The sequence below is a fragment of the Bufo bufo genome, chromosome 2, assembly GCF_905171765.1.
Source record: "Bufo bufo chromosome 2, aBufBuf1.1, whole genome shotgun sequence".
NCBI classification, from domain to species: domain Eukaryota; kingdom Metazoa; phylum Chordata; class Amphibia; order Anura; family Bufonidae; genus Bufo; species Bufo bufo.
The window spans coordinates 582,338,318-582,362,259 of NC_053390.1; the positions used below are offsets into that span (position 1 = coordinate 582,338,318).

Consider the following 23,942-nt stretch of genomic DNA (forward strand, 5'->3'; position numbering starts at 1 on the left):
GAAGCAGCTGAATCGAATATTTTTATACTTTGCTCATCACTAGTTTTAACCAATGAGTCAGTACATCTTTGCAGTATTGGTCTTTGAACCCTTTGCAAAAGGTTATAGGGTCTGGTTAGAGTCTGGTTATAGGATCTGGGTAACTTCAGATATAGGCTATATTATTTATAGAGATAACTTGTGTTATAACACTCATGCTCTGACCAAGATCATGGACACGCTTGAAATGCGTAAATGTATCCTATGGAAATCTCTTCACTATAATCAAATAAAATTAAATCAGTTTTATATTCCTGGTGATGAACTTCGGAAATGATATGTGGACTGGAGCTTGGCCCATGCACTGAAATTGCAGCTTTCATATCCAGCCAGCTGGTGAGAGCTTTTATGTAATATTTGTTGCCCAATTGCATATTTTCTACCCAAAAAGCCTTTCGCAAAATTTCCTCATTTAATAACCAGTGTACCAAACCTGTGATTTCTCATTGTTTGAATAATAAAATGTCTGGTAACCGACAAAGTAACAGCAGGATAATTGAAAGCAAAAGACTTGTGCCTAGTCATCTGCGAGTGAGAATATGAATGGCTATAGGAGTGCAAACAGCTGCAGAAGCACAGTCATCATCAGCTATCCGGCCAGTAGTAGAAACAGGCCACAGCTCTCTCTTACTACCACCAGGCAACATTAATTGAGGACAAAAAGGATAGCTCATTCATCATCGTGATATTGATCTCATCTATGAGACACCATGACTTTGAGCCAAGGTTCAGCACATTCCTCTTGTTTGTCCTTCTGGCAGCTATGCTTACATTTAGTGGTGTAATGCTTTTAAAAAATAAGCATTGCTGACCATGTCTACGAGACTATGCACATTTCACAGGTTTTTATGTGGCTAAGAAAGCCCTCATGGACTTGCAGCAACAGAATTGTGTGCTTTAGACCACTTGATCTGTGACGTCGGAATTCCACCTTGCATATGCTGAGGTGTCTGTATGAGCAGTATAAAGCGGTCAATGATTACATCATACACCCGACCACCACAGCATGGAGCATGGGTTATTTTGTGCTCAAGCAGGGGGCAGTTCATCACGGACATATTCAGCGTCCTCAGACCCTTCAAGTGGCTACCAGATTTGTGAATAGGGACAGCAGGGACATCGACAATGTCATCCCTCTTATATTTACACTAGAGCAAACACTTACTTGCAACATGGGATAGTGGTAGAAGAACAGCTTCCACATCGTTCTGGACACCCTGTAGCTGTTAGGGACCTGCACGGACGAAGCTGGATGGAGAAGGAAGTGAAGAAGGATGAGGAGCTATGACTGGAGGATGATGGAGATGTTGGTGGTGTAGGGGGTCATGGAGTTTTCCCAGGCACAGCTAGGAAATGAGACTGAAACTCCTTCTAACAGATATGTTGCTGTAGCTACTGATGGTGACAACACTGGCCATGACCAACTATCACAGAGGGGGCAGAGCCTGAATAAATTGGGCCAGCGGGCATGCTGGTGAGCATGGCAAGCTGCATGCTTGGTTGGTTACATGCTATCAAAACATATTGTTGACATCAAGCAAAATAATAACTGATAGATATACAAACCGGATTCCAAAAAAGTTGGGACACTATACAAATCGTGAATAAAAACTGAATGCAATGATGTGGAGGTGCCAACTTCTAATATTTTATTTAGAAGAGAACATAAATCACGGAACAAAGGTTTAAACTGAGAAAATGTACCATTTTAACCACTTAAGGACCACAGGTTTATACCCCCCTAAAGACCAGGCCCTTTTTTACAAATCGGCACTACACTACTTTCACCGTTTATTGCTCGGTCATGCAACTTACCACCCAAATGAATTTTACCTCCTTTTCTTCTCACTAATAGAGCTTTCATTTGGTGGTATTTCATTGCTGCTGACATTTTTACTTTTTTTGTTATTAATCGAAATTTAACGATTTTTTTGCAAAAAAATGACATTTTTCACTTTCAGTTGTAAAATTTTGCAAAAAAAAACGAGATCCATATAGAAATTTTGCTCTAAATTTATAGTTCTACATGTCTTTGATAAAAAAAAAATGTTTGGGTAAAAAAAAAATGGTTTGGGTAAAAGTTATAGCGTTTACAAACTATGGTACAAAAATGTGAATTTCCGCTTTTTGAAGCAGCTCTGACTTTCTGAGCACCTGTCACGTTTCCTGAGGTTCTACAATGGCCAGACAGTACAAACACCCCACAAATGACCCCATTTCGGAAAGTACACACCCTAAGGTATTCGCTGATGGGCATAGTGAGTTCATAGAACTTTTTATTTTTTGTCACAAGTTAGTGGAAAATGATGATTTTTTTTTTTTTTTTTTTTTTTCATACAAAGTCTCATATTCCACTAACTTGTGACAAAAAATAAAAACTTCCATGAACTCACTATGCCCATCAGCGAATACCTTGGGGTCTCTTCTTTCCAAAATGGGGTCACTTGTGGGGTAGTTATACTGCCCTGGCATTCTAGGGGCCCGAATGTGTGGTAAGGAATTTGAAATCAAATTCTGCAAAAAATGACCAGTGAAATCCGAAAGGTGCTCTTTGGAATATGGGCCCCTTTGCCCACCTAGGCTGCAAAAACGTGTCACACATCTGGTATCTCTGTATTCAGGAGAAGTTGGGGAATGTGTTTTGGGGTGTCTTTTTACATATACCCATGCTGGGTGAGATAAATATCTTGGTCAAATGCCAACTTTGTATAAAAAAATGGGAAAAGTTGTCTTTTGCCAAGATATTTCTCTCACCCAGCATGGGTATATGTAAAATGACACCCCAAAACACATTCCCCACCTTCTCCTGAGTACGGCAATACCAGATGTGTGACACTTTTTTGCAGCCTAGGTGGGCAAAGGGGCCCATATTCGAAAGAGCACCTTTCGGATTTCACAGGTCATTTTTTACAGAATTTGATTTCAAACTCCTTACCACACATTCGGGCCCCTAGAATGCCAGGGCAGTATAACTACCCCACAAGTGACCCCATTTTGGAAAGAAGACACCCCAAGGTATTCCGTGAGGGGCATGGCAAGTTCCTAGAATTTTTTATTTTTTGTCACAAGTTAGTGGAAAATGATGATTTTTTTTTTTTTTTTTTTTTTCATACAAAGTCTCATATTCCACTAACTTGTGACAAAAAATAAAAACTTCCATGAACTCACTATGCCCATCAGCGAATACCTTGGGGTCTCTTCTTTCCAAAATGGGGTCACTTGTGGGGTAGTTATACTGCCCTGGCATTCTAGGGGCCCGAATGTGTGGTAAGGAATTTGAAATCAAATTCTGCAAAAAATGACCAGTGAAATCCGAAAGGTGCTCTTTGGAATATGGGCCCCTTTGCCCACCTAGGCTGCAAAAACGTGTCACACATCTGGTATCTCCGTATTCAGGAGAAGTTGGGGAATGTGTTTTGGGGTGTCTTTTTACATATACCCATGCTGGGTGAGATAAATATCTTGGTCAAATGCCAACTTTGTATAAAAAAATGGGAAAAGTTGTCTTTTGCCAAGATATTTCTCTCACCCAGCATGGGTATATGTAAAATGACACCCCAAAACACATTCCCCACCTTCTCCTGAGTACGGGGATACCAGATGTGTGACACGTTTTTGCAGCCTAGGTGGGCAAAGGGGCCCATATTCCAAAGAGCACCTTTCGGATTTCACAGGTCATTTTTTACAGAATTTGATTTCAAACTCCTTACCACACATTTGGGCCCCTAGAATGCCAGGGCAGTATAACTACCCCACAAGTGACCCCATTTTGGAAAGAAGAGACCCCAAGGTATTCGCTGATGGGCATAGTGAGTTCATGGAAGTTTTTATTTTTTGTCACAAGTTAGTGGAATATGAGACTTTGTATGAAAAAAAAAAAAAAAAAAAAAGCAGCATTTTCCACTAACTTGTGACAAAAAATAAAAAATTCTAGGAACTCGCCATGCCCCTCACGGAATACCTTGGGGTGTCTTCTTTCCAAAATGGGGTCACTTGTTGGGTAGTTATACTGCCCTGGCATTTTCCAGGGGCCCTAATGTGTGGTAAGTAGGTAAATGATCTGTGAAATCCTAAAGGTGCTCTTTGGAATGTGGGCCCCTTTGCCCACCTAGGCTGCAAAAAAGTGTCACACATGTGGTATCGCCGTATTCAGGAGAAGTTGGGGAATGTGTTTTGGGGTGTCATTTTACATATACCCATGCTGGGTGAGAGAAATATCTTGGCAAAAGACAACTTTTCCCATTTTTTTATACAAAGTTGGCATTTGACCAAGATATTTCTCTCACCCAGCATGGGTATATGTAAAATGACACCCCAAAACACATTCCCCAACTTCTCCTGAGTACGGCGATACCAGATGTGTGACACTTTTTTGCAGCCTAGATGCGCAAAGGTGCCCAAATTCCTTTTAGGAGGGCATTTTTAGACATTTGGATACCAGACTTCTTCTCACACTTTGGGGCCCCTAGAATGCCAGGGCAGTATAAATACCCCACATGTGACCCCATTTTGGAAAGAAGACACCCCAAGGTATTCAATGAGGGGCATGGCGAGTTCATAGAAAAAAATTTTTTTTGGCACAAGTTAGCGGAAATTGATATTTTTAATTTTTTTCTCACAAAGTCTCCCGTTCCGCTAACTTGGGACAAAAATTTCAATCTTTCATGGACTCAATATGCCCCTCACGGAATACCTGGGGGTGTCTTCTTTCCGAAATGGGGTCACATGTGGGGTATTTATACTGCCCTGGCATTCTAGGGGCCCTAAAGCGTGAGAAGAAGTCTGGAATATAAATGTCTAAAAAATTTTACGCATTTGGTTTCCGTGAGGGGTGTGGTGAGTTCATGTGAGATTTTATTTTTTGACACAAGTTAGTGGAATATGAGACTTTGTAAGAAAAAAAAAAAAATAATTCCGCTAACTTGGGCCAAAAAAATGTCTGAATGGAGCCTTACAGAGGGGTGATCAATGACAGGGGGGTGATCAATGACAGGGGGGTGATCAATGACAGGGGGGGTGATCAATGACAGGGGGGTGATCAGGGAGTCTATATGGGGTGATCACCACAGTCATTGATCATGCCCCTGTAAGGCTTCATTCAGACGTCCGTATGCGTTTTGCGGATCCGATCCATCTATCAGTGGATCCGTAAAAATCATGCGGACGTCTGAATGGAGCTTTACAGGGGGGTAATCAATGACAGGGGGGTAATCAATGACAGGGGGGTGATCAGGGAGTCTATATGGGGTGATCACCACAGTCATTGATCACGCCCCTGTAAGGCTTCATTCAGACGTCCGGATGCGTTTTGCGGATCCGATCCATCTATCAGTGCATCCGTAAAAATCATGCGGACATCTGAATGGAGCTTTACAGGGGGGTAATCAATGACAGGGGGGTGATCAGGGAGTCTATATGGGGTGATCACCACAGTCATTGATCATGCCCCTGTAAGGCTTCATTCAGACGTCCGGATGCGTTTTGCGGATCCGATCCATCTATCAGCGGATCCGTAAAAATCATGCGGACGTCTGAATGGAGCTTTACAGGGGGGTAATCAATGACAGGGGGGTGATCAGGGAGTCTATATGGGGTGATCACCACAGTCATTGATCACGCGCCTGTAAGGCTTCATTCAGACGTCCGGATGCGTTTTGCGGATCCGATCCATCTATCAGTGGATCCGTAAAAATCATGCGGACGTCTGAATGGAGCTTTACAGGGGGGTAATCAATGACAGGGGGGTAATCAATGACAGGGGGGTGATCAGGGAGTCTATATGGGGTGATCACCACAGTCATTGATCACGCCCCTGTAAGGCTTCATTCAGACGTCCGGATGCGTTTTGCGGATCCGATCCATCTATCAGTGCATCCGTAAAAATCATGCGGACATCTGAATGGAGCTTTACAGGGGGGTAATCAATGACAGGGGGGTGATCACCACAGTCATTGATCATGCCCCTGTAAGGCTTCATTCAGACGTCCAGATGCGTTTTGCGGATCCGATCCATCTATCAGTGCATCCGTAAAAATCATGCGGACATCTGAATGGAGCTTTACAGGGGGGTAATCAATGACAAGGGGGTGATCAGGGAGTCTATATGGGGTGATCACCACAGTCATTGATCATGCCCCTGTAAGGCTTCATTCAGACGTCCGGATGCGTTTTGCGGATCGGATCCATCTATCAGTGCATCCGTAAAAATCATGCGGACATCTGAATGGAGCTTTACAGGGGGGTGATCAGGGAGTCTATATGGGGTGATCACCACAGTCATTGATCATGCCCCTGTAAGGCTTCATTCAGACGTCCGGATGCGTTTTGCGGATCGGATCCATCTATCAGTGCATCCGTAAAAATCATGCGGACGTCTGAATGGAGCTTTACAGGGGGGTAATCAATGACAGGGGTGTAATCAATGACAGGGGGGTGATCAGGGAGTCTATATGGGGTGATCACCACAGTCATTGATCACGCCCCTGTAAGGCTTCATTCAGACGTCCGGATGCGTTTTGCGGATCGGATCCATCTATCAGTGGATCCGTAAAAATCATGCGGACGTCTGAATGGAGCTTTACAGGGGGTTGATCAATGACAGGGGGGTAATCAATGACAGGGGGGTGATCAGGGAGTCTATATGGGGTGATCAGGGGCTAATAAGGGGTTAATAAGTGACGGGGGGGGGGTGTAGTGTAGTGTAGTGGTGCTTGGTGCTACTTTACTGAGCTACCTGTGTCCTCTGGTGGTCGATCCAAACAAAGGGGACCACCAGAGGACCAGGTAGCAGGTATATTAGACGCTGTTATCAAAACAGCGTCTAATATACCTGTTAGGGGTTAAAAAAAACACATCTCCAGCCTGCCAGCGAACGATCGCCGCTGGCAGGCTGGAGATCAACTCTCTTACCTTCCGTTCCTGTGAGCGCGCGCGCCTGTGTGCGCGCGTTCACAGGAAATCCCGGCTCACGCGAGATGACGCCTATTGGCGTTAGTGTGACCTGGGAGCGCCGCAGAAATGACGCCTTTCGGCGTTAGCGTGACGGTAAGTGGTTAAGGGAAAAATATGTTGAATCAGAATTTCATGGTGTCAACAAATCCCCAAAAAGTTGGGACAAGGCCATTTTCATCACTGTGTGGCATCTCCCCTTCTTCTTACAACACTCAACAGACGTCTGGGGACCGAGGAGACCAGTTTCTCAAGTTTAGAAATAGGAATGCTCTCCCATTCTTGTCTAATACAGGCCTCTAACTGTTCAATCGTCTTGGGCTTTCTTTGTTGCACCTTCCTCTTTATGATGCGCCAAATGTTCTCTATAGGTGAAAGATCTGGACTGCAGACTGGCCATTTCAGTACCCGGATCATTCTCCTACGCAGCCATGATGTTGTGATTGATGCAGAATGTGGTCTGGCATTATCTTGTTGAAAAATGCAGGGTCTTCCCTGAAAGAGATGACGTCTGGATGGGAGCATATGTTGTTCTAGAACCTGAATATATTTTTCTGCATTGATGGTGCCTTTCCAGACATGCAAGCTGCCCATGCCACACGCACTCATGCAACCCCATACCATCAGAGATGCAGGCTTCTGAACTGAGCGTTGATAACAACTTGGGTTGTCCTTGTCCTCTTTGGTCCGGATGACATGGCGTCCCAGATTTCCAAAAAGAACTTCGAATCGTGACTCGTCTGACCACAGAACAGTCTTCCATTTTGCCACACTCCATTTTAAATTATCCCTGGCCCAGTGAAAACGCCTGAGCTTGTGGATCTTGCTTAGAAATGGCTTCTTCTTTGCACTGTAGAGTTTCAGCTGGCAATGGCGGATGGCACGGTGGATTGTGTTCACTGACAATGGTTTCTGGAAGTATTCCTGAGCCCATTCTGTGATTTCCTTTACAGTAGCATTCCTGTTTGTGGTGCAGTGTTTTTTAAGGGCCCGGAGATCACGGGCATCCAGTATGGTTTTACAGCCTTGACCCTTACGCACAGAGATTGTTCCAGATTCTCTGAATCTTCGGATGATGTTATGCACAGTTGATGATGATAGATGCAAAGTCTTGCAATTTTTCGCTGGGTAACACCTTTCTGATATTGCTCCACTATCTTTCTGCGCAACATTGTGGGAATTGGTGATCCTCTACCCATATTGGCTTCTGAGAGACACTGCCACTCTGAGAAGCTCTTTTTATACCCAATCATGTTGCCAATTGACCTAATTAGTGTTAATTGGTCTTCCAGCTCTTCGTTATGCTCAAATTTACTTTTTCCAGCCTCTTATTGCTACTTGTCCCAACTTTTTGGGGATTTGTTGACACCGTGAAATTTTGAATCAACGTATTTTTCCTTTAAATGATACATTTACTCGGATTAAACGTTTGATCTGTCATCTACGTTCTATTGCAAATAAAATATTGACATTTGCCATCTCCACATCATTGCATTCAGTTTTTATTCACAATTTGTTTAGTGTCCCAACTTTTTGGGAATCCCGTTTGTAGTATATAGTGGGGATTATTTTCCTAGAAACAAAAGGGAGGCAAAGTTGCCTTAAAAGAATATGTTTTGTACACAGCTTGCCACATCTTTCACCAAGCAGATGCCTGCTGCCCACATATCTGACCATTCTGAGTCATTGACCTCCCGCTGTCTCTGCTACAAATAGTAAAAGCAACAGAACTACCAGCAGCATCCAATTCAGTTTGCTAAACATGATGGAACAGTTTTTTCAAGTACCACGCCAAGATGATGCACATCAGCAAAAAATATGTACTAAGCAGATTCAGTCAGTAGACTACATACCCTGTTCCCTGCCCCTATGGACTTCTGGGAGGCAGATTGGAACAGTGGCCGGAACTGACCCAGTTTGTACTGTCTTGTCCAGCCTCCAGTGTACTGTCAGAGAGGCTATTAAGAGCAGCAGGTAGCATCTTCACACCAAAGCAGATAAACTTGTCATCCGCAAGTTTACCAAATATTATATTTGTGGAAATAAATGTGGCATGGATCATTAAGGATTTTTACACACCTCCTGCTGATGCTAATGAAAAGATCTGCCATTGCAGTTGGTGGCTTTTTTGTCGCTGGCCAATGATGCTCCTGCAGCTGTCTGCCTGTCCATCATGCTCCATACTGTACACCTGCTGTTGCTGCCGCAGGTGCTGCTCCCTCTAGTGTCATTACTGCTACCCCTATACAGCTGCTACTGCTGCCACTACTACTATTCTTCCACAGCTGCACATCTCCTGTTCATCCGGTTCCATACTGTACTGCTTTTTCTTACCAAAATAAGGGAACATTTTTGGACACTTGTTCAGAACAAGCCACTTATTCTTCCACTACAATCATGTGTGTATAAACAGGGACATCATTCAGCCCCCCCCCCCCCCCCATTAAAGGCATAACTTTTAGTTCACTTGAACCGCCCAATAACGGACAATTTTTGTGATTTTTTTAAATTAAGAAAAGCATAACCAATCAAATGCTACAGTGTATTTTTAAATAGGCCATTTGTTAACACCATCAACCAATTGTTTACCCATATGTTAATATATATGTCAATGTCATTCTGACATTATTAACTAATGCTGTCTTTGCGTTTAAGAGTTTTAAATGGGGAAGCGAGAGAGATAGAAACTTCTAACAAAAAATTAAAAGAGAGAAAGACAAGAAAGAACAAAAATATGAGTCCTGGAAGACCTCAAAGTGTCATACACGAGGTCTCAGACCAGTTGGATCAGTTTTGGTTCGGGTTAAATGTTTGTACCCTAATCAAATTTTGTAGCTGATTCATGAGAATCAAACCCAAAATGAATTTCAAAAAATGTACTCATCTCTTTGATTTACTACTCATCACTTTGCCTGTCATTGACAAAGTCTAAAATTCTCAAGCTGTATTGTACTCTTATCTACTACTCCTGACTCATTACTACTCTGCTTGGTAAGTACATTTGATCCTTAGATTGACCACAACCATATCAAACTCTATTATACCCCTCTGTAACTTTCAGACCTTGTTTTATATTATTAATTATCAAGCTATGTTTTTATTCTTTTTTTTGGACAATCTATTTATTTTTTGCTGACATATAGGATACCAGCATCACATGTATGGGGCTGTGGGACGTGACTTAAGTCCCAGCATCATACAGTATGTGTATTGTGCTCTGATTGGGTGCAGGTGCTGCACCTGCTCGATCATCGTCAGGGCCCTGGCTGTTACTCACAGCTAAGCCCCTGCTGTATACGGCAGCATCGGTGAATACACCAATACTGGATCATTATGCCTTATATGCCATAGTCAATGCTGACCGCTGCATGTATGGGGTGTGGATGGTGCAGGCTCCCTCTTTCACTCCATCAGGTCCCCGCGCTGCAGTGACAGTGACCTGATGGCTGCAATGGCGGCCTGATTCCTTGCACAGGCATCGGAGCCTGTCAGCTACCAAAGCCTATGATATCCAGCCCCCAGTGTGGGTCTCATAGGCACTCTGTCACTGTAAATGCTGACAGGCAATGCATTACAATGCACAATGTATTGTAATGCATTGCAGAGTGGATCAGATTTTGAAGTACCATACTAGGACAAAAATAAAAAGTAAAGAAAAAGGAAACAAATTGTTTACATAATAAAAAAAATAAAAGTAAAAAGCAAACAAAAAAAATTCCCTTTCCCATAATCAAGTCATAGAAAATTGAAAAAGGTATAACAGACATACCATATTAGATACAACCGTGTCCGTAACAATTGGTTCTATAAAAATATCACAAGATCCACACCATCAGGGAAATGAAACCTGTGCCATTTTTTGGTCACCTTGCTGCACAAAAGTGTAATATCAAGCTATCAAAAATTCACCTGTACCCCAAAATGGCACCAATGAAAACGACACTTCATCCAGCAAAAAATAAGCCCCAACATAAGATGATATGCAGAAAAATAAAAAAATATATGGTTCTCAGAAAATGGCATTTCGGTTTCAAAAATGGTTTGTGTAAAAGTGGTAAAACATAAAAAATTATATAAAATTGGTATCTCTGTAATAGTACTGACAAGCAGAACAGTGCATGCGGCAATAACAAAACTCAAAAAGCAGTTTATCCTGCTTCCCAAAGAGCAAAATAAAAAGTGACCAAAATAAACTAAATAAAAAAATATACAGTACATATTAGGTATCACTGTGTATGTAACAACCAGCGCTATTAAAATTTATCATATTATCTACCCCCTCAGGTGAAAGCCATAAAAGAATTAAAAAAACTGTGCCAAAATGGGCATCTTTTGGTCACCTTGTCTCACAAAAACTGTAATATCAAGAGATTAAAAAGTACTATGTACCACACATTGATACCAATGAAAACATCACCTCATCCCGCAAAAAACTAGCCCCTACACAATATAATCTGCATAAAAATTTAAAAAAATGCCTCTCAGAAAATGGTGTTGCAAAGACTTGGTTTGTGTAAAAGTGGTAAAACCTAAAAAAAACTATATAAAATTGGTATGTCTTTAATAGTACTGACCAACAGAATATAATGTGTATTTTTCCCAAACAGTGCACACCTCAATAACATAACCCAAAAAGCAGTTTATTCTGCTTCCCAAAAAGTGAAATAAAAAGTGACCAAAAGCCTTATACCCCAAAATAGAACAAATGATGATGGCAACTCATCCTAAAAAAAACCAAAAAAAAAACGCCCTCACACAGCTTCATCGAGAGAAAAACAAATGGATGGTTGTCAGAAAATGGCTGTTCAATAGCAACAAAGCACCCGTAAATAAATCTATCAAAATCTACACTGCAAAAGACAAATGGCGGTCTTTCCTCTCTGAGCCCAGCAGAGTAAACAGCGGTTTTACACCCCATTTATGGCATTTCAGCATCCGGTAGAACCCTCATAACAATTTAAAGGGCATGGTATGTCTTAGATGGCACATGCTAAACAGAATATATCGGTCACTAAAATGTCATCCGTGGAAAATTTGCAATTTTTATTTTGCACAGTCCCCTGCTCACTAATTTATACAAAACCCTTGTGGGTCAAAATGCTCACTCGACTCCTCAATAAATATATTGAGGGGTCTGGTTTTCTATATAGGGTCACTTCTAGGGGGGTCCATTTATTATTTCTACAGTTGTCACTTGTCAGCTCAAGATGCATAAATCACTGGAATGCTCCTCTATTGCACATGGTGCTCTTTTACTTCTGAGCCCTATGGTATGTCCAGGCAAAAGATTAGGGACACATGTAGGGTGTTCCCAAAAACAAAAAGCCCAGAATAATATTAAGAGGGCTTGGCTCACTTTTTACACTGGCACACAATGGACACAACATATTGGGCACTGAAATGGCATATCTGTGTAAAAATTGCAATTTTCACTTTGAGACATTTGCTGTAAATTGATTTTTTCAAAACACCCTGTGGGGTCAAAATACTTTAAAAAAAGCTTGGTTAATTCTCTGAGGGGTGTGGTTTCTAAAATGGGATCACTTCGTAGGGGTGTATCTTTTATATTTCACCTCAAAGCCTCTGCAGCTGTCGGCCAGTGCTGTAAAATCTAGGGCTCATTTGCACATGGTGCTCTTTCTCTTCTGAGCCTTGCAGTGTGCCCATATAGCACTTTATGACTACATATGGGATGTTGTATTCAGAATAAAATCGGTAACAAATTGTGGGGCACATTAAATCCTATCCTTTTATCCATTATCCTATCTATCCATTATCCTTGTGATAATGAAAAATTTGGGGCTAAAGCAACATTTTCTTGTAAAATATGTAATTTTTCATTTTCATGGCCAAGTGTTAAAAATGTTGATGAAATCTGTTAGGCCAAGGTGCTCACTGCACCTCTTGAATAATTCCTTGGGGGTGTAGTTTTCAAAATTGGGTCACTTCGCGGAGAACTTCTACTGTAGGGATACCTCAGGGTGTCTGCAAATGCAACATGGCACTGAAAATGATTCCAGTGAAATCTGCCCTCCAAATGCCATATGGCACTCCTTCCCTTCTGAGCTTTGCTGTGTGCCCAAGCAGCAGCTTATGACCACATATGGGTTGTTTCTGTATTCTGGAGAAAATGGAAAACAAATTTCGGGGTGCATTTTCTCCTGTTATCCCTTGTGAAGATGAAAAATGTTGTCCTAAAGCAACATTTTCTTGTAAACGATATAATTTTTCAAGTGTTTCTAAATTCTATGAAATGTCAAAATGCTCAATGCACCCCTTAGATGCACCTTGGGGGGTGTAAGTTCCATATTTTGGGGGCTTCAACTGGTGGTGGTACCTCAGGGATTGTTCAAATGCAACATAGTACCCAAAAACTATTTTGGCAAAACCATATGGTGCTTTTTCCCTTTCGAGCCCTGTTGTGTGCCCATACAGCAGCTTACAACCACATATGGGGTGTTTCTGTATAAATTGCAGAATCACAGTAATAAATATTGAGGTTTGTTTGGTTGTTAACCCATTATGTGTTACAGGAAAAATAGATTAAAATGGAAAATCTGCAAAACAAAGGGAAATTTTGAAATTTCCTCTCCATTTTCCTTTTAATTCTTATGGTACACCTAAAGGGTTAAAACAAAGTTTGCAAAATCAGTTTTGAATAACTTGAGGGGTGCCGTTTCTAAAATAGGGTCATGTATGGTTGGTTTCAACTTTCTAAGCCCCTCAAAGTCACTTCATAATTTAGTTGGTTCCTTAAAAAGTGGGTTTTGAAAACTTTTTTGAAAACTTAAAAAATTGCTTCTAAAATTCTAACCCATCCAACGTCTAACCAAATGATGCCAACATAATGTAAAGTAATATTTTAAAATTTACCATTAACATGAAGTACAATATGTCACAAGAAAACGGCTCAAAATGGCTCGTATAAGTAAAAGCATTCCAAAGTTAGGACCACATAAAGTGACACATCAGATTTGCAAAAATCGGCCTGGGATTTAAGGTGAAAAGTGTCTCAGCCCTGAAGCGGTTAAACCTAAGCTAATACAATGTCAGGTGCATTTTCTCTGATTGTGGCATGTTGTAACCCCACTTGCTTCTGTGGATTCATGTGATTGGCCATGACATGTATTTTAACACTTGACTGCGTTTGTGGATCATATGCTATGATTAAGACCTTTCTTAGGTTGAAATGTGTCAGATTGATGCTATGCTTTTTGTAATATTCCTTTGATGGATTTTACTTTTGCCTAAATTAAGACTCCAAGTTTTACGAATGTTGGACTTTTCTTGTACTTACTGTAACTTTTGACTCTTGTCTTTCTGGAGTTAATGGAACATTTTTATTAATCCTAAATCTGAATGCATATAGCTTAAACTTAGACAGTCTATAGATGTGTCAGATTTATCACAGTGGCTTACACTGTATGAAAATGTTGTGATTGACTAGACACTTTTGTCTAACTTTACATCACCTATTGGTTTTGGTATCATTTTGGCCCATGTACCGTACATCTTAAGCCATGCCCTTTCTTCTTTCCTAATAAGTCACACCACCTTATCAACTGAGGTACAGTGGGTTCTTCCTTTTGGTGCATTTGCTTCATAAATAGATCTGAAACTGGATTCTCCAAAATACACCATGTTTTGGCACATTTTATAAAATGGTCTAGGTGCAATCACAAGAGTGAGGACATCTTAAACAGGTTTACTACAAATGTTTATCCTCAAATATTGCCTCCTGCCGATCATAGCTAATAGATGAAAGACAGTGAACCGTTAAGTAATAACACATAATACCTTGACAGGGCATTTGAAGAGTTTGTTCTGTACCAAACAACCACTGTAAGTGCATTCATAGAGCAATATGCAGTGATGTGACTGGAATGTACTAGCTCTGTGCTGGTAATAATTTGGCCTTAATATTATGTCCAAACTAAACTTGTAAAGACAGCCTACAATCACAAATTCTTATCTTCCTTTCTATAGTTCATTCATAAAACAATCAAGAACTGAAATACCATTTCATCTGAATACTCTAACTCACAATTTAATCTGCACTTGTAAAGATCTAAAATTGCTTTTCAACATCAACTGTCTGGAAATTGTTTGAAAGGAACAACGTGGATTATTAGTGGACATGTGCTAATCTGCTTGCAGCTGCTACAGTGGTGCACATCACAATGCAAGCTGATACCTAAAGAGAATTCACTGCTACAGTAAGAAGGGATAAGAAGGGGAACAAGTCAAAATATATTTTATTGAGTTTTTTTTTTCTTTTTACTTTTCATTCGCAAACTAGAACATTACAATTAACACTGGGATCCATGCATGTTTCCTATATGTTACCAAATACTTAATTTGAAAAGTCAGCCATATTTGTCTTTGTATTTCCCCACTTTGCCCATCAAAGTCAAAAGGCCAACCATTTTGCAACTTTGCTCCAGTATAAATACATTATTTAACCTAAACTGTAGAGACCTTTTGGTGACGTTAATATTAAAACTAATGTCATTTGATAACATTTGATACATTATACTTGTTGCAATTTCTTGTCTCTTCTACGTAAAAAATATCAGAACTATTGGTATTTGGGGAAAGAAAATAGTGAAATATTAAACACTATATGAAATAATAAATCGTTAAAATAAAATGACCTATACAAGTTGGACGCTGGGATTTTTGCTATATCTCCATTGGAGTGATTCCTTTCCCATGCCGACGAACCGGAAGTCAGGTGCTGACTGTTTCTGCAATCTCTACAAGTTTACAGGCATAAAACTGTAATTATATTTTCACACATTATACAGTATCTAAATACTATGATAAATTGTAATATAATATTAGCCAAAGGTGAGCCAAGTTTTCAAATTGCCAATATCAATTTAAATTGTTAAAAGTCACTAAAAACATTTGCCTATTAAAATTGCGCTCCATTTCAAGTAGAGACATGTGCCTGCTAACTCACCTATCCACAGCTATAGCAGACATGGAGTAGATGCTGGCAAAGATAGCTGTAATGGGAAAGAAGTTGTGGAATCTGCAATATGCCTCCCCAAAGTACCATTCATTGTGAAGAGCATATATGAAATTCACCAAGGTATTGAAAGCAGCCATTGATGCATCAGAGAAAGCCAAGCTGACCAGAAAATAGTTTGTGACTGTCCTCATTCTTTTGTGAGCTAGTATGATCCACATGACAATGATATTACCAAATACAGCAACAGCCACCATTGATCCATAAGCCAATGACCAAAGGGCTATACGCCACGGAGGTTGCACAAATCTGTGAGGAACTTGGGAAGTGACATTTGTAGCTTGAGTCACATTCTTCTGCCATAGAATACCTTCCCCAAAAGGGGCAAAAAGCCCTACTCCATCCTCAGCCGTCACATTTATTGGAGAGGAGGTCATTTTTGTCCCTTCTACAAACAAAAAGGTCTTCCAGGTTAAGAAAGGAATAACAGGTGAAAGCAAAGGTCCATCATAAAATCAGCTCAGAACTGTCTTGCACAGGAATGCTGAATACGTGAACTTCTTGTTAAGTTCCTCCCAGCAGCTGAGAACAAGTGAAGGCATAGAAAGCTAGCAGAAGGCTTTTATAGACCCAGTTCCTCCAATGTCTAGGAACATGCCTGTGACATCACAGTAGGGAGGGGGACGAGTGAAGGACCACTGGGTGCACTTCTACACTCCCTCTTTGTATACAGTTAGTTACAGAGGTGACATTAATGCAGCCAGCCTCTGTCCCTGGTGGCAGGATACTAGTGGCTGGGAGGCTGCTGTCTATGCACTGTGTAGGAAGGAAAGGTGAGGTCCATGGTGCTGAAATGTCTCTGGTGATGCTGCACAGTACACTAAGCCATCTAAACCCATTTCCATAGTTGTTGGTACCCACCAGCAATTTCTATCTCTGTGTACAGTCCTCATCCACCAGGATCCATACTGAAGTTACTGGAGTGACAGTTCTTCGCAACGAGTCCCCACATTAGCTGTCTCACCCATGTAGTGGCTCTAGCATCAGTGTGAAGAAGGAGAGCTACAGGAGGCAGCTAATCTGCTCCTCGTCTGGGAAAGACTGAAACAGCAGTTAACCCTTGCATATACTGAGAGTCCCTGAAAAATATCAGTTGAGAGCAACTAGATGGGGATTATTCCTAATCTGAATAACAATGACATAGTAAAATAATAAAGTAAATAATATAAGATGTAGAATTTACCTGGTCACATATCAGTAGATTTCCAGTGATTGCACTTCTCGGCAAAGTATAGCACATTCTGTACAGAGGAAGCAAGCTGTTCCTATACATCACGAGGTTCCTGCACTTTGCCAAATGCCCAGCTACAGATGCAGCAGAGCTGAGTTTATCATGGATCTGAGTGGAGTTATTTGCTACTGGTAGGTTGTGCATTTTTGTCAAGTGTTCTCTAATGTGTTGCAGGAAAAAACGTATCTATCTATCTATCTATCTATCTATCTATCTATCTCTCTCATATCTATCTATCTATCTATCTATCTATCTATCTTCTATCATCTATCTATTATCTATCTATTATCTATCTATCTATCTATCTATCTATCTATCTATCTATCTATCTATCTATCTATCTGTCTGTCTTCTATCTATCTATCTATCTATCTATCTATCTATCTTCTATCATCTATCTATTATCTATCTATTATCTATCTATCTATCTATCTATCTATCTATCTATCTATCTATCTGTCAATCTGTCTGTCTTCTATCTATCTATCTATCTATCTTCTATTATCTATCTATCTTCTATTATCTATCTATCTCATATCTATCTATCATCTATCTATCTATCTATCTATCTATCTATCTATTATCTATCTATCTATCTATCTATCTATCTATCTATCTATCTCATATCTATCTATCTATCTCATATCTATCTATCTATCTATCTATCTTCTATTATCTATATTCTATTATTTATCCTATCTATCTATCTATCTATCTATCTATCTATCTATCCTATCTCATATCTATCTCATATCTATCTCATATCTATCTATCTATCTATCTATCTCATATCTATCTATCTCATATCTATCTATCTCATATCTATCTATCTCATATCTATCTATCTATCTATCTATCTATCTCATATCTATCTATCTATCTATCTATCTATCTATCTATCTATCTATCTATCTATCTATCTATCTATCCTATCTCTCTGTCTATCTATCCTATCTCTCTGTCTATCTATCCTATCTCTCTGTCTATCGATCTATTTATCTATGTATGTATTGTTTCTCTTTCTCATATCAATCTGTCTATTTGTCTGTCTGTCTCTCTGTCTATCCCATGTGTGCTGCATTTTTGGTTTTACTATCTATCTAATACCTATATATCAGTCTGTCTGTCCATAAATCTATCTAGCTTGACAAAGACCTCATTGTGTTTGGGCTGAAATATTGCTATGGGTGAATAAAGAAGTTCACAGCTTTCTTTTCACTCTTTCTGGAATGGTGGCTCATTTTGAATGACATTTTCTGGAGGAATTTGCACCACAATAGTTTTTCTCTGGTGCTGCTTACATTATCTATCTATAGGAAAAAGAGGCAGCACTCCAAGATAGGTGCCTTTTTGCAGTATTGACAGTGCTGCTGTAGAGTTGGGCTCGAATATTCGAATAGTGAATATTAATCGCGAATATCGGCACTTCAAGATTTTTTTTTTTTCCATCAGTAACCTCCCTTCTTGCTTGTGTGGGCCAATGAGAAGGCTGCAATGTCTTTGTCTGAGCTTAGCAACATCCCTAGCAACCAACAGAAAAGTTGCCTACCCCTTAGTATATAAGACCCTCCCCAGCAGCCCTTGTATGCAGTATTTTACAGATCTGAGAAAGACAGCAGTGTTATTGCTGTGCTCACTGCTTTCCTGTGTCATTACATTAGATAGTTCGGTAGCTTATAATTATAATACAGATAGTTAGTGGGAGATAGTCAGTGTAGGTTAGATAGTGATATAGTGTAGCTGCTGTCCATACATACATGCTACATACATAGTGCTGTATGTATGTATGTATCTATGCTACATACATAAATACATAGTGCTGTGATGTCACAAGTTCACGACAATACTTAGTGCACCAATCACTACTAAGTAGTCAGACCTGTTAAAATGTGAAGTTGCACGTATTGCGCCAAAATATTTGCATCATTAGTGCAAGCAGCCACACAAAATCCAGGGAATGCAGGTCAGCGTGCACGCCAAGCACACTCTGCTTTTAACCCCGTCCGGTGCCATTACAGCTTTCATCTGATCCAGGGATGCAAGCACCAACATGCACGCTGAGCCCACCATATACTTCTCCTGGAGCCAAATGGCCACTGGTAGGTTCTATATAAGAAGATTCAGTTTTATACTGACTTTAAAACCAGCCTCCAGGACAGATTAACTGGTCAGGTGTGCATGACTCAAAGGAGATCGCCACGCCTCCAATACATACTACAAAGAAAATTTTTTGGGAATTGAGTCAGCACAACCTGTATATAGGTGCAGATCACTATGGCGAAATACATATACAAACGGAGAATACAAATGTGATCGCACTCTATTTCCAGCATTCTGCCCTGCCTCCATGCTGGATGAGACATTGGTGTACATTTTGGCCAAAGCGTAATAAGCCACTCACCGCGTCAAGGTTGCCTCCATTTGAGTGGTCCCTATCACTAGTTCCTACCTGTTCATGGGCCATGACAGCCACACAAAATCCAGGGAATGCAGGTCAGCGTGCACGCCAAGCACACTCTGCTTTTAACCCCGTCCGTTGCCATTACAGCTTTCATCGGATCCAGGGATGCAAGCACCAACATGCACGCTGAGCCCACCATATACTTCTCCTGGAGCCAAATGGCTACTGGTAGGTTCTATATAAGCAGACTCAGTTTTATACTGACTTCAAAACCAGCCTCCAGGACAGATTAACTGGTCAGGTGTGCATGACTCAAAGGAGATCGCCACGCCTCCAATACATACTACAAAGAAAAAATTTTGGGAATTGAGTCAGCACAACCTGTATATAGGTGCAGATCACTATGGCGAAATACATATACAAACGGAGAATACAAATGTGATCGCACTCTATATCCAGCATTCTGCCCTGCCTCCATGCTGGATGAGACATTGGTGTACATTTTGGCCAAAGCGTAATAAGCCACTCACCGCGTCAAGGTTGCCTCCATTTGAGTGGTCCCTATCACTAGTTCCTACCTGTTCATGGGCCATGACAGCCACACAAAATCCAGGGAATGCAGGTCAGCGTGCATGCCAAGCATTCCAAAATAGGTGACTAATCGGGTCCACTACCCTTTCACTTATTTTGAAGTGCTGACTATTTTTCCTGTTTTTAGATTATCCATTGACCTATAGCCTACAGCTTAGGAGAGATTACACCCTACTTGCTGATTGCATAGTTTGCTGCTGCATTTTCTGCTTTAGTATCTATCTATCTATCTATCTATCTATCTATCCATCGATAGTCTATATCTATGTGTCTTCTATTAATACTTCTATTTTTATTTTAGCTTTGGGAAAATATGTAAAATTCTTTTCAAAAAAAATATTAAAATGCTGTTAAATAAAAAACTGTTAAAAAAAAATGGGGTCTAGCTTACAAAATTGGGTCACTTGTGTGTTCTAACCGTAGGGGTAACTCAGGGATTCTTCAAATGCTACAAGGTTCCAAAAAATCATTCAAGAAAAATCTGCCCTGCTAAAAGCTATAGGGCGCTCCTTCATTTCTGAGCCCTGTGGTGTGCCCATATGGAGTGCTTCGCTAAATTTGTAACAATTATGGAGAGCGTTTCTCCTGTTACCCCTTTTGAAAATGAAACATTTGGGGCTTACGCAACATTTTATTGGAAGAAATGGCATTTTTCCATTTCATCCACCATGACCGCTACAGGTGAGATTGACCCCTTGACCTCTGTAGGGGCAGGAAATACACAGAGAGAAAGTTTAAGAAGCCCCCACCCACTCCCACCCTCAGTGTTTTCCTGTCCTTATGGGGCAAGCTGCACAGAGAAGACTCCTTCGGGAGTAGAAGAGTTTATTGTTTTTTTCTTTTTACAATTAGCTTAAAAAGATTGGCTTACCAATCTCCTCCTCAGCCCTCCCGCAGCTTATGCCAAAGCTGGGCTGGTGAGGTTGGCGTAGATCTCGTCTCTAATATTGGGAGACCTGATTACACTGATGCTGGTAAGGTCTTCCTTCCCGATAGTGTGGAAGCAGACCAGCGGGAGCAGGGACGCCGCTCAAAGCTCCGCTGTGATCCCGGCTATTTCTGGAAGGGGGCGGAGCTTGATAAGGGGTGCGTCATCACGCTGGGTCGGCTCCTGAGGCAAACCCTGACGACATCAGATGCCGAGCTTCAAAACAGCGCGGCAGCTCACAGTCAGCGTCTCCCCTGTCTGCAGTGACGATGTCGGCTCCGGAGGCTCCTGGGACCGGTGGTGATTGTGCAGACCCACCTTTGGTAACTCCATCCGTGAGTCTCCCAGTGGGAAACCTGCATCTTTTTCTGCTAATGTTTACTTAAGTTATTTCAGGAAGAGGCTTCTCTTTGACCCTGCCGAATCAAAAAATTTTGTATTTCTGGCTTAATGAACTGGATTGTCATATAAAAAATAAAACCCTCAGAGAAGAAATCCTTCAGTCTATTCCCCTCTTAAAATCCGCCACAGCATTTTTAGCAGATGCATCTGCTGAATCGGTTAGATTTGCTACAAAAGACGCCACCTTCTCAAACTCTTTGGATGAAATCCTGGAGGGGGGGGGTTCTTGATAAAATCTCAAAATCTAAACTTTGCTCCATAGCATTTGTTCTGTCCCCAGGTAAAGATCCAGTTGTTTCTGTCTGTTTAGCAATTGATATTGCATTTACTGTGTTGTAATTCATTTGCATTACATTGTGTGGTAACAGCACCATCTATTGATGAGTTTAGGTATTTCATCCTGCCTGTTTTTCTCTATGCATTATGGGAGTCCCAGAGCATTGTGGGTAGTTCCTGGTTCTTGCTAGTCTTGTGCTGGTACAGCAAGCAGCCACCATCTTATGTCTCAGGAGCTGCACACTCTCACTGGTTTTCCTGCCACATCATCTGTTATTCAGCCTGTTTTTGAGCATAGTCGGTAAGAGCACTATCTATGTGTCATTTAATGCAGTTTATTATGTTTATTGTATCTGATAGCTCACTATCATGTATTATCTCATATACTGAATGTATAGCAGATTATTCTGTGTCTTGTGCCATGTACCATGATATTTATGTTCTAAAATACTACTGTTTTATTCTGTAGTTTCACCTTTCCTGTCAGTCTACGAGCAATAAAGAGAACCTTAAAGCGGAAAAGTCTCTTTCTCTCAGAGGACAAAAGGTTTAGCTACATGTCAGATTACACACCGTGCTAACGTGTATGAGGACAGTATAGCATTCTCAGGGTAATATGTTTTTGGGCCGGTACTCGATAAAATACTAGAAAAAGCTGCTGATAAAAAGAAGGAATATCCTGAAGAACAAAAAAGAAAATTTTTTCACCCCTTCAGTCAGCAATCAAGGCCATATAGAGGCAAAGGTAAGACTGGTCGCTGGAGTTACCAGAAGGGGGGCAAAGGTAGAGGCTTCCTCCTCAACCCCCAAAACAAACCAAGTGAAAAGCAATGACGCCAGGGTATGGGGAAGTTAAAAAATTTCTTAACCCAGTGGGAAGCCACAACATCAAACCCTTGGACTCTACAAATTATAAAAAAGGGATACAAAATAGAATTTACCTCTACCCCACCAAAAAGGTTCCAGATAACGTCCCATGATCCCAATACCCTTTCAAAAATTTGGCAGGGTATACTAGAATTAAAAGCATCAGGAGTAATAAAACAGGTCACGATGCCAGAAGAAAAACAAGGTTTTTACTCAAGACTCTTTTTAGTTCAAAAACCGGATGGCTCCTCCAGAACAATCATAAACCTAAAAGATCTAAACAAGACTATAGCGTACAAAAAATTCAAAATAGAATCCATCTCCTCCATCGTCCCTTTAATAAAAAAGGGGGCATGTACAGTACAGACCAAAAGTTTGGACACACCTTCTCATTCAAAGAGTTTTCTTTATTTTCATGACTATGAAGGCATCAAAACTATGAATTAACACATGTGGAATTATATACATAACAAACAAGTGTGAAACAACTGAAAATGTGTCATATTCTAGGTTCTTCAAAGTAGCCACCTTTTGCTTTGATTACTTCTTTGCACACTCTTGGCATTCTCTTGATGAGCTTCAAGAGGTAGTTTCCTGAAATGGTCTTCCAACAGTCTTGAAGGAGTTCCCAGAGATGCTTAGCACTTGTTGGCCCTTTTGCCTTCACTCTGCGGTCCAGCTCACCCCAAACCATCTCGATTGGGTTCAGGTCCGGTGACTGTGGAGGCCAGGTCATCTGGCGCAGCACCCCATCACTCTCCTTCATGGTCAAATAGCCCTTACTTTCAAAGTTTTCCCAATTTTTCGGCTGACTGACTGACCTTAATTTCTTAAAGTAATGATGGCCACTGGTTTTTCTTTACTTAGCTGCTTTTTTCTTGCCATAATACCAATTCTAACAGTCTATTCAGTAGGACTATCAGCTGTGTATCCACCTGACTTCTCCTAAACGCAACTGATGGTCTTAACCCCATTTATAAGGCATGAAATCTCACTTATTAAACCTGACAGGGCACACCTGTGAAGTGAAAACCATTTCAGGGGACTACCTCTTGAAGCTCATCAAGAGAATGCCAAGAGTGTGCAAAGCAGTAATCAAAGCAAAAGGTGGCTACTTTGAAGAACCTAGAATATGACATATTTTCAGTTGTTTCACACTTGTTTGTTATGTATATAATTCCACATGTGTTAATTCATAGTTTTGATGCCTTCAATGTGAATCTAC

The 23,942-nt window shown here is 40.8% G+C and overlaps 1 protein-coding gene and 1 long non-coding RNA gene across 2 annotated transcripts in view; one reads left to right on the top strand and one right to left on the bottom strand.

Moving 5' to 3' along the window:
- The window catches only part of TACR3 (tachykinin receptor 3), a 390,525-nt gene extending 374,087 nt beyond the window's left edge, over window positions 1–16,438 (bottom strand). The window contains exon 1 of the mRNA XM_040420490.1: window positions 15,953–16,438. Coding sequence (XP_040276424.1) covers window positions 15,953–16,398 — 446 coding nt within the window. The 5' untranslated portion in view covers window positions 16,399–16,438. The remainder of the gene's footprint in view (window positions 1–15,952) is intronic.
- On the top strand, window positions 32–22,166 carry LOC120991700. Its single transcript, XR_005776768.1, has 4 exons — window positions 32–42; window positions 9,930–9,936; window positions 18,406–18,413; window positions 22,042–22,166. It is a non-coding gene; the product is annotated as an uncharacterized LOC120991700 (long non-coding RNA).
- Window positions 22,167–23,942: the final 1,776 nt, after the last annotated feature.